The sequence below is a fragment of the Chiloscyllium punctatum genome, chromosome X, assembly GCF_047496795.1.
Source record: "Chiloscyllium punctatum isolate Juve2018m chromosome X, sChiPun1.3, whole genome shotgun sequence".
In the NCBI taxonomy this organism is placed as follows: Eukaryota; Metazoa; Chordata; class Chondrichthyes; order Orectolobiformes; family Hemiscylliidae; genus Chiloscyllium; species Chiloscyllium punctatum.
The window spans coordinates 20,539,242-20,551,550 of record NC_092791.1 but is presented as its reverse complement, the minus strand read 5'-3'; the positions used below and the strand labels follow the sequence as shown (position 1 = coordinate 20,551,550).

General features: G+C 41.8%; 1 protein-coding gene across 5 annotated transcripts in view; it reads right to left on the bottom strand.

Annotated features, from left to right (window-relative positions):
* Window positions 1-12,309, bottom strand: part of LOC140471277 (STE20/SPS1-related proline-alanine-rich protein kinase-like) — a 222,316-nt gene that overhangs the window by 145,786 nt on the left and 64,221 nt on the right. For 4 of the 5 annotated variants that reach the window (XM_072567257.1, XM_072567255.1, XM_072567253.1 and 1 more), the window contains one exon: window positions 780-892. In XM_072567257.1, the coding sequence (XP_072423358.1) occupies window positions 780-892 (113 nt within the window). Of the gene's footprint in view, window positions 1-779; window positions 893-7,059; window positions 7,120-12,309 lie in introns of all 5 variants that reach the window. The other variant, XM_072567256.1, reaches the window with a different exon arrangement.

The following is a 12,309-nucleotide window of genomic DNA, read 5'->3' as shown; positions in this document are numbered from 1 at the left end:
AAAGGTACTTGTCCATAAGGAATTTGTGCAGCAGAACCCCAAAGTCGACCCAGAAAAATCTACAGAGAAAGTTCAACATCCGTAGATGACAACTGAGTTTGAAAGTGATTTGCTGTAAATTTAAGAGGGAATTTATCAGACCAATATTGTAGAGTGGGAGATAAAAGATAAGTTTAAGAGAAAGGAGTTGTAAACAGTTGTTTAATGTTCTCTTTTGGGCTTAAAGAATAAAATTGTTGATTTTTACTTTAAATAGTGACCTCTGGGATAGTTCGTTCCCTCTCGAAATTTAACAGATTACAGCGCGAGGGGAGTTTCTCTGTGTGTCAGGTTTAAACTAGCAGAGGGGTTTACCCCATATAGTAACAGTAGATACCAGAAAGAATGCATACATGGGCTTCACAGTGAGGATAGGAATGAATCTCACTAAGAAGCCTTCAGCAGGTGCATGAACTGCTTATCTAGATTCACACATCAAAGCACAGTTTTCATAACTCCATGATGCAAACCAAGCTGACTGCCAAGCTAGAAAACACAGTTTGAATCTACAATTAACTGTGGCCTGTAATTTTATAGTACATAAACTCTACCCATTGACCCTGTGACGGTCATTTAGTTTTGTTTTCTTGCCCTGCACCGACTCAGAGGTTGGCCATTGACTGGCTTCCAAGTTCTATCAATGCTGCCTTTCACTGGTGCAACATCTTGCAGCACCCGCTGTGGTGAGCGTAAAACTTTGTCAATTCAAACCCTTCAGCAAATTCAGTGCCATAACTCACCAGGAGCTCGTCCATGCTGGTGTTGCATTTCTCCAGATTGATTCGCTTTATTGCCACCCTCTCCTTCTTGGGTTTGCAGAGAGCTGCTTGTACTACAGCAGTGGCCCCACTGCCTGCAGCAGGAAAAGAAGAGAAACTCACAAATAGCAATCACAAGGGGGGAAAAAAAATCAGAAAAAAAATCTCATCCAGGAAGCTGCTCTTGACTTTTCCAATAGTTTCCAGATTCAGCAAAGCTTCTTCCAGGCTAATCTTTTGACAGACGGTTATCTAACTCAAGGTTCAATTTTTCTTAACTGATTTACTATTGGGACAGACCCAGGATCAGTGCTGTCTCTCTCCAGAGGTGATCTTTGAGCGAGCTTTCTGAACAATGATCAAATGCAAGTTGTTGTTGACAATTGTAAGGTATTCAGTTCACAGCAAGCTGCAGAATACAACGGAAAATCTAAACCACTTTGCATATGCCCAAATATACATTCAATGTTTTTTTTGACAAGTCATTATCTTCATGTACTAGGACACAGGTTTGAACCTGTAATTTACAGGCATCAATTTCTTGATTTCAGAGATGCTACTGCAGAGAGGAAAGCAGAAACTAGGCTGTTTCAAGCAGAAAATTGGGGAGGGGGGAAATGGAAAGATTCAAATTGAACCACTCTCTTACAAACATAGTCCCACGGGTTTTACTAATGGATTAAATGACTGTCCCTTGTCTAAGCTAAAAGCTAAGCCTTGAACGAACCCATTCCTTAAGTGGGAGCATCCTCTTCCATGCAGGGACAGATCTGAGTTGATGCAATTAAACCTATGTTCAGCATTCTTGTGGCACTGACTGTTGTCACAGTACCACACTGCCATTCAAAACTCCTGAAGAGATTCTTTAGTCTGTGTGTGACTGGTTTACCCCACAGCCCTTTCCCTACCTTTTAAAAAATGTCTTACAACAGTATCACCAGCCAATCCATTCTGATACCACCATTTTTGTTACTAGCACTCAGTTAGTTACCTGGTCATTTTGAATTTGTTTCAAAGACAAAAGAAAATGCTGAGTCAATTTGTTAACTTTGGTTCAACAGTGGCATTTTCCATGCTGATTCAGAACATTAGGGGTTCAAGCTCCAGTCCAGAGACTACAGCCCTATAGCCTAGGCTTACATTCCAGTACGCTAAGTACTAAGGGAGTATTAAGCGAGTTGGGGGGTATCAGTTAGCTCAGTTGTCTGGTCAGCTGGTTTGCCAAGCAGAGTAGTGACTGTTACTATGAAGGACTGTCCCTCTCAACCTCTCTCCTCACCTGAGGTGTGGTGATCCTCAGGTTAAACCACCACCAGTCATCTTTCTGATGAGAGAATGGGACTATGGTGACTTTACCTTTTTTTTTAACTAAGGGAGTGTAGAACTAGTGGGAGGTGTCATGCTTTGGGATGATGGAAAAGATTGTATAATATTAATATCTGAAGTACAGCAGGACAGTTCTTCCCAGCGGCCTGTCCAATATTTATTCCTGAATCAACACAACTAAAAACAGATTATCAGGTCATTTGCACATCGCTGTACGCTATTTCACCCAATTTAACGTGTTTCAAGAATGCTTGCTGTGAAGCATTTTAGAACATCCCGAGGACAGGAAATGCACTGCAGAACTGAATCTCTGTAAGTATTACAGGCCGTGTTTCCAAATTGATGTAGTAAAATCACCCAGTTACTGCTGAACTGTGCAAGTGCCTTGTTCCTGTTAATTTGCTGTTAGCAGGAAGTTTGCTGAAATTCTGCATGTTTACCACTACAAGCATAAGCTCCAACAGTGCACATAGGTAGGAGGTAGAAGGTAGAAGGTAAAGGAGCACAAGAAAAATCACACTTTCACTAGTGTGAGCTACAAGTTGCTTTTCAATCGCATTTATAACAGTGTCTACTCTTTAAAAGAATTTCACTAGCTGGAAGACATCAGGAAATCATGAAAAGCGCCATATAAATGGAAGTTTTTTTTACCAAAATTAAGTACTTATAGACTGTCAACATTTCATCAACAACTATGGCGAGTGGGATACTTGGGAATGGATTATCCATAAAATAAATTGCAAACATTTCCTTCCCCACAGGTGTTGACTCTTTACTGGGGTGCAGTTTCACTGGTACAAAAGCAACGTGATGCACATGCTGGAAAATCTGAAATCAAAACAGAAAATGCTGAGCAGTTCTGGGAGCACCAGTGAAACCGGAAAAAGAGTTACTGTGAACTCGTCTGAAATGTTAACTCTGTTTCTCTCTCCACAGAAACTGCCTGACCTGCTGGGTGCTTTGATTGTTTTCTGACAGGTGCAAGTCTCTCCTGGATATCTCACCCAATTGAAGCTTAACAATGAATATCGACAGACTATTCATCCTTGGAAGGGGTGACAGTCCTCCTGATCTCAGCAACATACATACCCCATGGGTTTCCCACTGGGTGCTGGGCTCCTGACTGACTTATTCTACCTTCCTAGCCCAGGGAGTCACAAATAGCTCCACGGCCCCCAGTCTGACACCAGCTATACTTATCCAACTCAGCACTAATCAGCAACTTAACCATTGCTGCTTCCTATGGCTCAGCTCCACAACAGGTAAGACACTGGGTAGTCACTGATAATTAATACTTAAAAAGAGCCAAAGACCCAAAATAAGAGGAAGAGAGACTCCAAATAAAAATCGCCCCAGTAGACTCAATTTTTAAAAATGGCAATATATTTTCAAAGCAATGAAGAAACATATTTTCTGCTTTCATAGCAAGAGTCTAGAAATAATTAGAGTGGTCCAACTCTGGTTAGTAATGGTTCAATGTTTAACGTTCAGCTTTAATGGACCATTAATGAATGGAAGACTCCAACAAATCTGATAGCTGTGGTCTATGAACCACTGTCCGAGCACTTTGTAATGAGAATTAACTGTTCCTCTCCTCCTCAATGTTGCCCCAATGATTATGTTTATCTGTTAAGGTGGCATTCTGTTCAATAAGGTCACATTGCCAGAATTCCCATTGTTTAAATAAGCACGTCCCAAAGGTCTAAATGAGCAGCACTTGTTCACCCCCAATTCTTGCCCTTAGGACGAGTCCATGTTATCAAGGTTAGGAAAACCAGCAGCAAATGGCTGACTTTCTTTCATTTATTAAAATACTTTTGAGATTGTTTTACATATTTAACAAAGTGTTTTACTGTAATATCTGCAATGTGACAGAAGCATACTAACCGTAAAACTTAAAATAGTAATTTCCCACTTCACGTTCTGCATGAGGGGCACATTTAAGTGCAGAATTAACTCAAGTGAATGGAATATTATACTTCATAAATTTTCAACACAAGTCCCCATAGGAAACACAAAGTCAGAAAATTATTTTTTTTAAATAAACGTTTGATCATTGCAGACTAATCTAATTTCTGCTCCAATTTTACAAATCCTGGACTAAAATATTAAACACAAATATAATCTTAAAGATTTAAAAAAAATAATCATATGAAAAAAAAACTGTGTGAAGAAAAGCCCCTCAGACATAGAGTCATACAGATATACAGCATGGAAACAGACCCTTCGGTCCAACCCGTCCATGCCGACCAGATATCCCAACCAAATCTAGTCCCACCTGCCAGCACCCGGCCCATATCCCTCCAAACCCTTCCTATTCATATATCCATCCAAATGCCTCTTAAATGTTGCAATTGTACCAGCCTCCACCACATCCTCTGGCAGCTCACTCCATACACGTACCACCCTCTGCGTGAAAAAGTTGCCCCTTAGGTCTCTTTTATATCTTCGAGAACTTAAACTCCCACACACTACTCACAGTAAACTGACTAAATCACCACTCATAGCTACAGTGTTCTTCTATGACACTGAATACAAATATCACATAGATCCTTCATTTATTTCATTTTTTCTCAATGTTTTTACAATGTAAAATTAATTAGTCATTTGAATAGAAAAAGACCCAGTGCGATATATTTTTAAACAATTTATGTACAGACAGGTGCAGTTCCCACCCTGTACTGTCAAGCCTGAGTGACAGAAATGTGAACACCACTGGCTTGGTTATCCGGGTTCAGATCATATATGACCTTCTCAAGAAACCTTCCATCCATAGGCAAAGTCAGAATTATTCCAGAGAGTTTATTCATTCTTTCATGGGATATAGGCATCATTGGCAAGGCCAGAATTTATTCCCAATTCCATATGCCCTTGAATTAAGTGGCTTGTTTGCACAACTCAGAGGGCAATTAAGAGTCAAGCCCATTGCTGTTCTTCTGGAGTCACATGTAGGCCAGCCTAGGAAGGATGATAGATTTCCTACCCTAAAGGACATTAGTGAATCAGATGGATATTTACCACAATCAATGATAGTTGCTATGATCGCTCTCACTGAGACGAGCTTTATGTTCCAGATTTAATAACTTAATTTAAATTGCACCAGCTGTCATAGTGGGGTTTGAACCAGTGCATTAACCCCTGGATTACTAGTGCAGTGACATTACCACAGCGCTACCATTTCACCAAGACAATTATAGACTTCTTCTTTCAGTAATCAGTGCTCTCCTCCACACACATATTCAATGTCAAATGTATAGACCTTCTAGACATTTTGTCTCTAAGATTCAGACTGCCCATACAGTTGACTCAACCACGACATCTTCGTTCTCTGGCATTCTTCTCAAAGTATCCTTGATTCCATGAAACTCTATAGCTTTCTCCTGGCCTCTGCAACCCGCACCATGCTGACTTTTATCAATGCCCTCTCCACACAATTGGTATTCCTTGCCTCAATGTTCATTGAAATCATTAATGGCTTCCTCTCAAGGGCATTGTTCCCTTCTTCTTTAACACTGCAGATATCAACTTCACCTCTGTGCTACTACTCTAACATATCCCAAAATGCCCAATGCATTTCCAGCAATATCTTTTCTTCCAGTCTCCACTTCCAATGTACCTGAATGTTTCAAGGTTAGACTATTACTTTTCCTAGTTTGGAGGTGTCTGTGCATGTGCTGATTATGCCTCTCCTCCACAGCTTTTGACTTCATGACTACCTCTATGTAGACTGCTCATCAATGTCAGGTCACGGATGAGGAAGAATTTTACTTCATCAAATATTTTGAAGACTGAAAGTATCTTATTTAATTTCTAGCAAAAAGACCTATATCCTAGCCCTTTTCAGCTGTTCATTTGATTTGAATCAGAATAATTGCAACCTCGATGTTTTGTTTGACCACAGCTTATCAAACAACAAATCCTTTCCATCACCAAGACTGTTTACTTCTACCTCAGCAATATTGCTCATCTTAGCTGAAACCTTCTTGATGCTTTCTTTACCTACACACTCAACTCCATTGATGTCCTGTTCACCAGCCTCCAAGTGCCACATCATCCAAACCTCTACCACCTACATCCTGTCTCATCACCCCTCTGCTCATTGTTCCCCAATTCCACTATTTTCCTCCTTGCTCTCCTTTGACAAAATCCCTCTAAGGGCTTGTCCTTTACCAAATCCCTGAAGCTCTTTTCCTGTCTTTTCGAAAGCTTACCTTTTCCCAATGTGCTTTCAATCTAATTCTTGCTCCCTGTCCATTTTGTCCTTGCACCTTTGGACATCTATTACATTATGAATACTGTCTGAATGCAAGCTGTCATTCATCATTGCACCCATTATCATCATGACCTTTGTGTATTGCGTTATGTAGTCAGGTACACCTTTCTTTTAAGTGAGTTGCTGACTCATGTATTATAATCTAAAGTTGTTTTAATCTTTTAGTACTTGATGGTTGGAACACGATTTTAATGTTGATTGTCTACTTTTATCAGCATCACAAAGATTTATAAATACAACTAGTTCAGGTACAGTAGACATGCTAAAGTGAAAATCTCCTCAGCAAATGTCATCGCATAGCCAATGTGATAGATTCTGTAATGATGTGTAGCTAGTTAGCAGCAAGTCATATGATGAGTTGACAAGGTACAATTAGGTATCAGAGAGGACTGGATAGAAATCAGATGCTTATAGGGGTCGGATTCAGAATGAACTGTTGGTTGGTTTTGAACTGTGGAGGAAAGAACAGCTTGCTTCCTTTACAAGGAGTGAAGTGTTTTGTTAGACATCACTACATAGGATTCTTCCATGTCTAGCTCTCCATCAGCATCGATGCCTGCAAACATCACTGTCATGTCAGAGGAGGGGAAAGTCAACAGCAAGAACCTTCACCCTTGGGCAAAATCACAGCCAAGACATTTGAGCAGTGAGAGGACATCACACCTTTTCAAGGATCCTCCATAGAGCCACCTCAGGAAACAGCCAAGTCATTAGTCTGTGCATCTGAAAACACAAAGGGACACATTAGCCACAATGCACGGCAGGTTGTGCCCTCAACATCCTCTTTCAATAGCTTCAGCACACAGGGTGTGATCCAAAAACTTAGGGCAACAACAATATTTCACCACATGCATGGCAACTTCAATGCCTTGCATCACACTGTGCAAGTAAGGACACCTGAGCAAAGAGACTCACTGGTCAATTTGCTCATCCTCATTAATGTACAGCCAGTGACTCTCCCTCCATTCAGTGCTCCAATGAGTTGTTTGAAGCCCTGCCTGGCAGCATTGTTTGGGGAGGTTTTAATGCCAATGAGCCTAATGTGCTCTTTCCATTGTTGCAGTATCCCTTCCCAGTGATTCAATGTGGCCAAACTCTTTGGACCAATCATTTCAACTTTGTGATATGCAAATAAAGACAACATTTACTTCTTTATTACACAGGAGAAATCTTAGTAATTTACCTTTTAAACGTTAACGATTTAATCAACCGTTATTTTTCATCACTCCTGACTCCATCACCTGCTTTCCACCTTGGTGCAGGACATCCATTATCATTTTCAAAAGCGATTGTAGCATGATGGATCTGTATCCAGCTCTTTCAGTTTCTGGTATGGTCCAGTACTCCATCCACTACAGTAGCAGGCTTTCCCTCGTTGACACAATGTCAAAAACAACAATGAGTTCTTCAGTCAATGGCTCAACTGTATCTCAATCCATTTGGTCGTATTTGACATCCAACTGCAGATTCTGCTCAATTGAAGTCTCATCATTGCTGGAAGTGTTTTTTTTCATTTCTTCACAGGATCCCTAGCAAGGCCATTATTACGGATACCTAATTGCCCTCAGCTGAGTGGCATGGTTGGCAACTCAAAGAGCAGTTAAGAGACAATTACATTGATGTGGGTCTGGAGCATCACATAGGCCAGCCAAGTAGGAACAAAAGATTTCCTTCCCTGAAGGACATGGTCATCATTACTGATAGTAGTTTTTCAGTCCAGATTAATTAAATTTAAATTCTCAAGTGACCCTGGTGAGATTTTAACTCGGCTGCTGGATCATTTGTTCAGGTTTCTGGATGATTCATCCAGTAACATAACCACAATGCTACCATTCCCCTCACATATAAGCAGGTGAGGTAGCAAGCTGATTTACAAAAATACCAAGCCTTCCCCAAAAAGTACGACACCCTTCTCCTTAACCTCTGCAGCTGACTTCAAAAGGGAGAAAGGGACACAAAATTGTTCCACTTGCCTTGTGAAGCAAAAGAGCTGCATAAGTCATTGACCTCAGTACTTTAGCTAAAAGACGAGTTCCTAGCAACATTCCAAGTCAGACCACTAGGTTGTAATGGTCTCTCATCATTGCTGCTGGAGTAATCAGCTCCTGACTATTTGACAGAACACTCACTCCTTGGAAGCACAGCCCACACCTTCATCATCAGAATATTCCTGGGAATTCCTCTACTAACTACAGCCATCAAGTGTGCTTTAGCTTCTGCTTACTACTTAACTCTGAGGTTCAACCCAACATTGAACCTTCCACCCCACCAACCTCCGTACACATGGCATCATCCTCCGCCATTTCCGCCACCTACAAATGGACCCCACCACCAGAGATATATTTCCGTCCCCGCCCCTATCTGCATTCTGTAAAGACCATTCCCTCCGCGACTCTAGTCAGGTCCACACCCCCCACAACCCACCCTCCCCTCCTGGCACCTTTCCCAGTCATTGCAAGAATTGCAAAATCTGCACCCACACCTCCCCCCTTACCTCTGTCCAAAGCCCCAAAGGAGCCTTCCACATCCATCAGAGATTCACCTGCACTTCCACACATCATTTACAATAGACAATAGACAATAGATGCAGGAGTAGGCCATTCTGCCCTTCGAGCCTGCACCGCCATTCAATATGATCATGGCTGATCATTCCTAATTAGTATCCTGTTCCAGCCTTATCTCCATACCCCTTGACTCCACTATCTTTAAGAGCTCTATCCAATTCTTTCTTAAAAGAATCCAGAGACTGGGCCTCCACTGCCCTCTGGGGCAGAGCATTCCACACAGCCACACTCTCTGTGTGAAGTAGTTTCTCCTCATCTCTGTCCTAAATGGTCTACCCCGTATTTTTAAGTTGTGTCCTCTGGTTCGGCACTCCCCCATCAACGGAAATATGTTCCCTCCTGCCAGAGTGTCCAGTCCTTTCATAAGCCTATACGTTTCAATCAGATCCCCTCTCAGTCTTCTAAACTCAAGGGTATACAAGCCCAGTCGCTTCAGTCTTTCCGTGTAAGGCAATCCTGCCATTCCAGGAATTGACCTCGTGAACCTACGCTGCACTCCCTCAATAGCCAGAATGTCTTTCCTCAAATTTGGAGACCAGAACTGTACACAGTACTCCAGGTGTGGTCTCACCAGGGCCCTGTACAGCTGCAGAAGCACCTCTTTGCTTCTATACTCAATCCCTCTTGTTATGAAGGCCAGCATGCTATTAGCCTTCTTCACGACCTGCTGTACCTGCATGCTTGCCTTCATTGACTGGTGGACAAGAACACCCAGATCTCTCTGAACAGCCCCTTTACCTAATTTGATACCATTGAGGTAGTAATCTGCCTTCCTGTTCTTGCCACCAAAGTGGATAACCAGACATTTATCCACATTAAACTGCATCTGCCATGCATCTGCCCACTCACCTAACTTGTCCAGGTCACCCTGTAATCCCCTAACATCCTCATCACATTTCACCCTACCACCTATCATTTACTGTATCTGTTGGTCCCGCTGCAGTCTCCTCTACATTGGGGAGACAGGATGCCTATTTGCAGAATGATTCATAGAACATTCTGCTTCTCCGGGACACACGCACGAAGCAACCCCACTGCCCTGTGGCTGAACACTTTAACTCCCCCCTCCCGCTCTGCCAAGGACATGCAGGTGCTGGACCTCCTCCACCGCCAAACCCTAACTAACCAATGCCTGGAGGAACAACGCCTCATCTTCCGCCTTGGGATCCTTCAACCACATGGGATCAATGTGGATTTCACCAGTTTCCACATTTCCCCTACCCTCACCTTATCCCAGATCCAACCTTCCAACTCAGCACCACCCTCATGATCTGTCCTACCTGTCCATCTTCCTTCCCACCTATCCGCTCCACCCTCCTCTCCGGCCTATCATCATCACCCCCACCTTCATCTACCTATTGCACCCACAGCTACCTTTCCCCCAGCCCCACCCCCCTCCCATTTATCTCTCCACACCAGAGGTTCCCAGCCGCATTCCTGATGAAGGGCTTATGCCCAAAACGTCAATCCCCCTGCTCCATGGATGCTGCCTGACCTGCTGTGCTTTTCCAGCACCACGCTCGACATAGACCCTGGATTCTCAACAACCAGCTAAACTCAAATGCTTCTCCTGGTCTCTAACCATTAAATGCAAATACGGAATGTTTTAGCCATGTATAGCTTTTTCCTATAATTTGAATAAAACTAATTCTTGTGTATCCATTTGTACATTCAGATTGGCTGCTATTCCAGACCCAAGCTTTTCTAGCTGTTTATTGCTACTGTCTAGTCTTTCCCTTCATTCATCTTCTGTTTACTCCAAGCTCTCCCGATCTCAGATATCATGGCCCTCCCAACTCATTTCTGCAGCCTTATTCTCACAGTCCCTCATCCCAATTAATGCTATTCTTCCACCGATCTCCTCACCTATTCCCATCCCAGGCTTTAGAATCTCCTGGACTCATCCGGTATTCCTATCTAAACACAATCCATCACACCCAGCATGAGACCTGCTGCTGCCACTCACCCACCACTGCCCTGTGTTTTGGGTTCACTCAATAATTAATCTCCTTTGTTAAATTTTGTCACACTTTAAATATGTTGTCAACCTGCCTTCAGTCACTGCCATAAGTCTTCTGTCTCCTGCTGTGTCGATGCCTCAACCTTGATGAAATTCCCCTGGGAGGTTTGATTATACTAATTGGCAAATGTTGAAAACACTTACACTAAGTTAAGTTACAATTAACTGTATATTTCTGTTGAAGCGGTTCGCTTTATGGCATTTAACTTTATTTTGCATTTTGTTTCTATGTCACATCCGGAACTTTCTACTGTCCCAACAATCTGTTTATAGAAATATTTGGAGGAAATCAGTGACACACCACATGTCACACCTCAAAGTATTAAGAGAGTGAAAAGAGAGCAGTCTTTCCATGCTGGTTTCGTCTTGATGTGAAGATGTGAAAATTTCCAAAACACTGGCAAATTTCCTTCAAATTCTTTCAGGAGCAATCAAGCTCTGGTTGTCCTCAGGACTTGTCCTTTCCTATGGCAGTTGCCTTAAAGGCATAAATCAGGTTAGCAGCTGAACATCAGAGCACATTATGGAATACAGATTATCCACAAGCAACACCACAGGAGATTAGCCAATATTGTGTAAATATTACTATTCACTTTCCACAGATCATCATGTTACCTCACAGTGATTTAAAAATGAATGCTATAGTTTTCTGACTGACAAAATAGTGTTGTATGTTTGTGCCTGTTTAGACGTTGAGACACATCCATTATGCTTCAGTGTCAGACAAATTTTTGTGTCACAGTTGAAACAAAGAAAATCAATTTTCTGCATTTTGAAAAGCTGGCAACAGAAATATCTTCGAAATGATCATCCTTAAACCAGCATAATTCCCCTTCCTTACAATGGTGGTGTTTCAGTGTTAAAGGGGAGTACAGTGCGACATGTTTTTCATCAGGTGTTGTCATTCTAAGTGAAGGTATAGGAAGTTACAATGGGAAGAATTGACAGGGAATGTGTGCAGCTGGAGGCTTATAATATGTACATAAAAATAAACCAAAAACATGAATGTTGGCTGTATACCAAATCATCCATGTTGAATCTGAATGGATGTTAAGTACAAAAAAGTTACCGAGCTACCTAACTTAAGGAAGTTCCAAAACGTAATCAAATATGACAATACAATGGCGAACACGATCATTTCACAAGCAGGAAAGTGTTGCTGTCTTTCATATATATGGTCAACTGCTTTACTTATATATTTGTATTTAATATTATTGCTGATCATTGCCTGTATTATACAATTACATAAAGTGGAACAATGTCACAGAACATCAGACAGTAATTGCAATGGCATCTAAGTTGGATTTTGAATAGCTTCAATATCTGTGC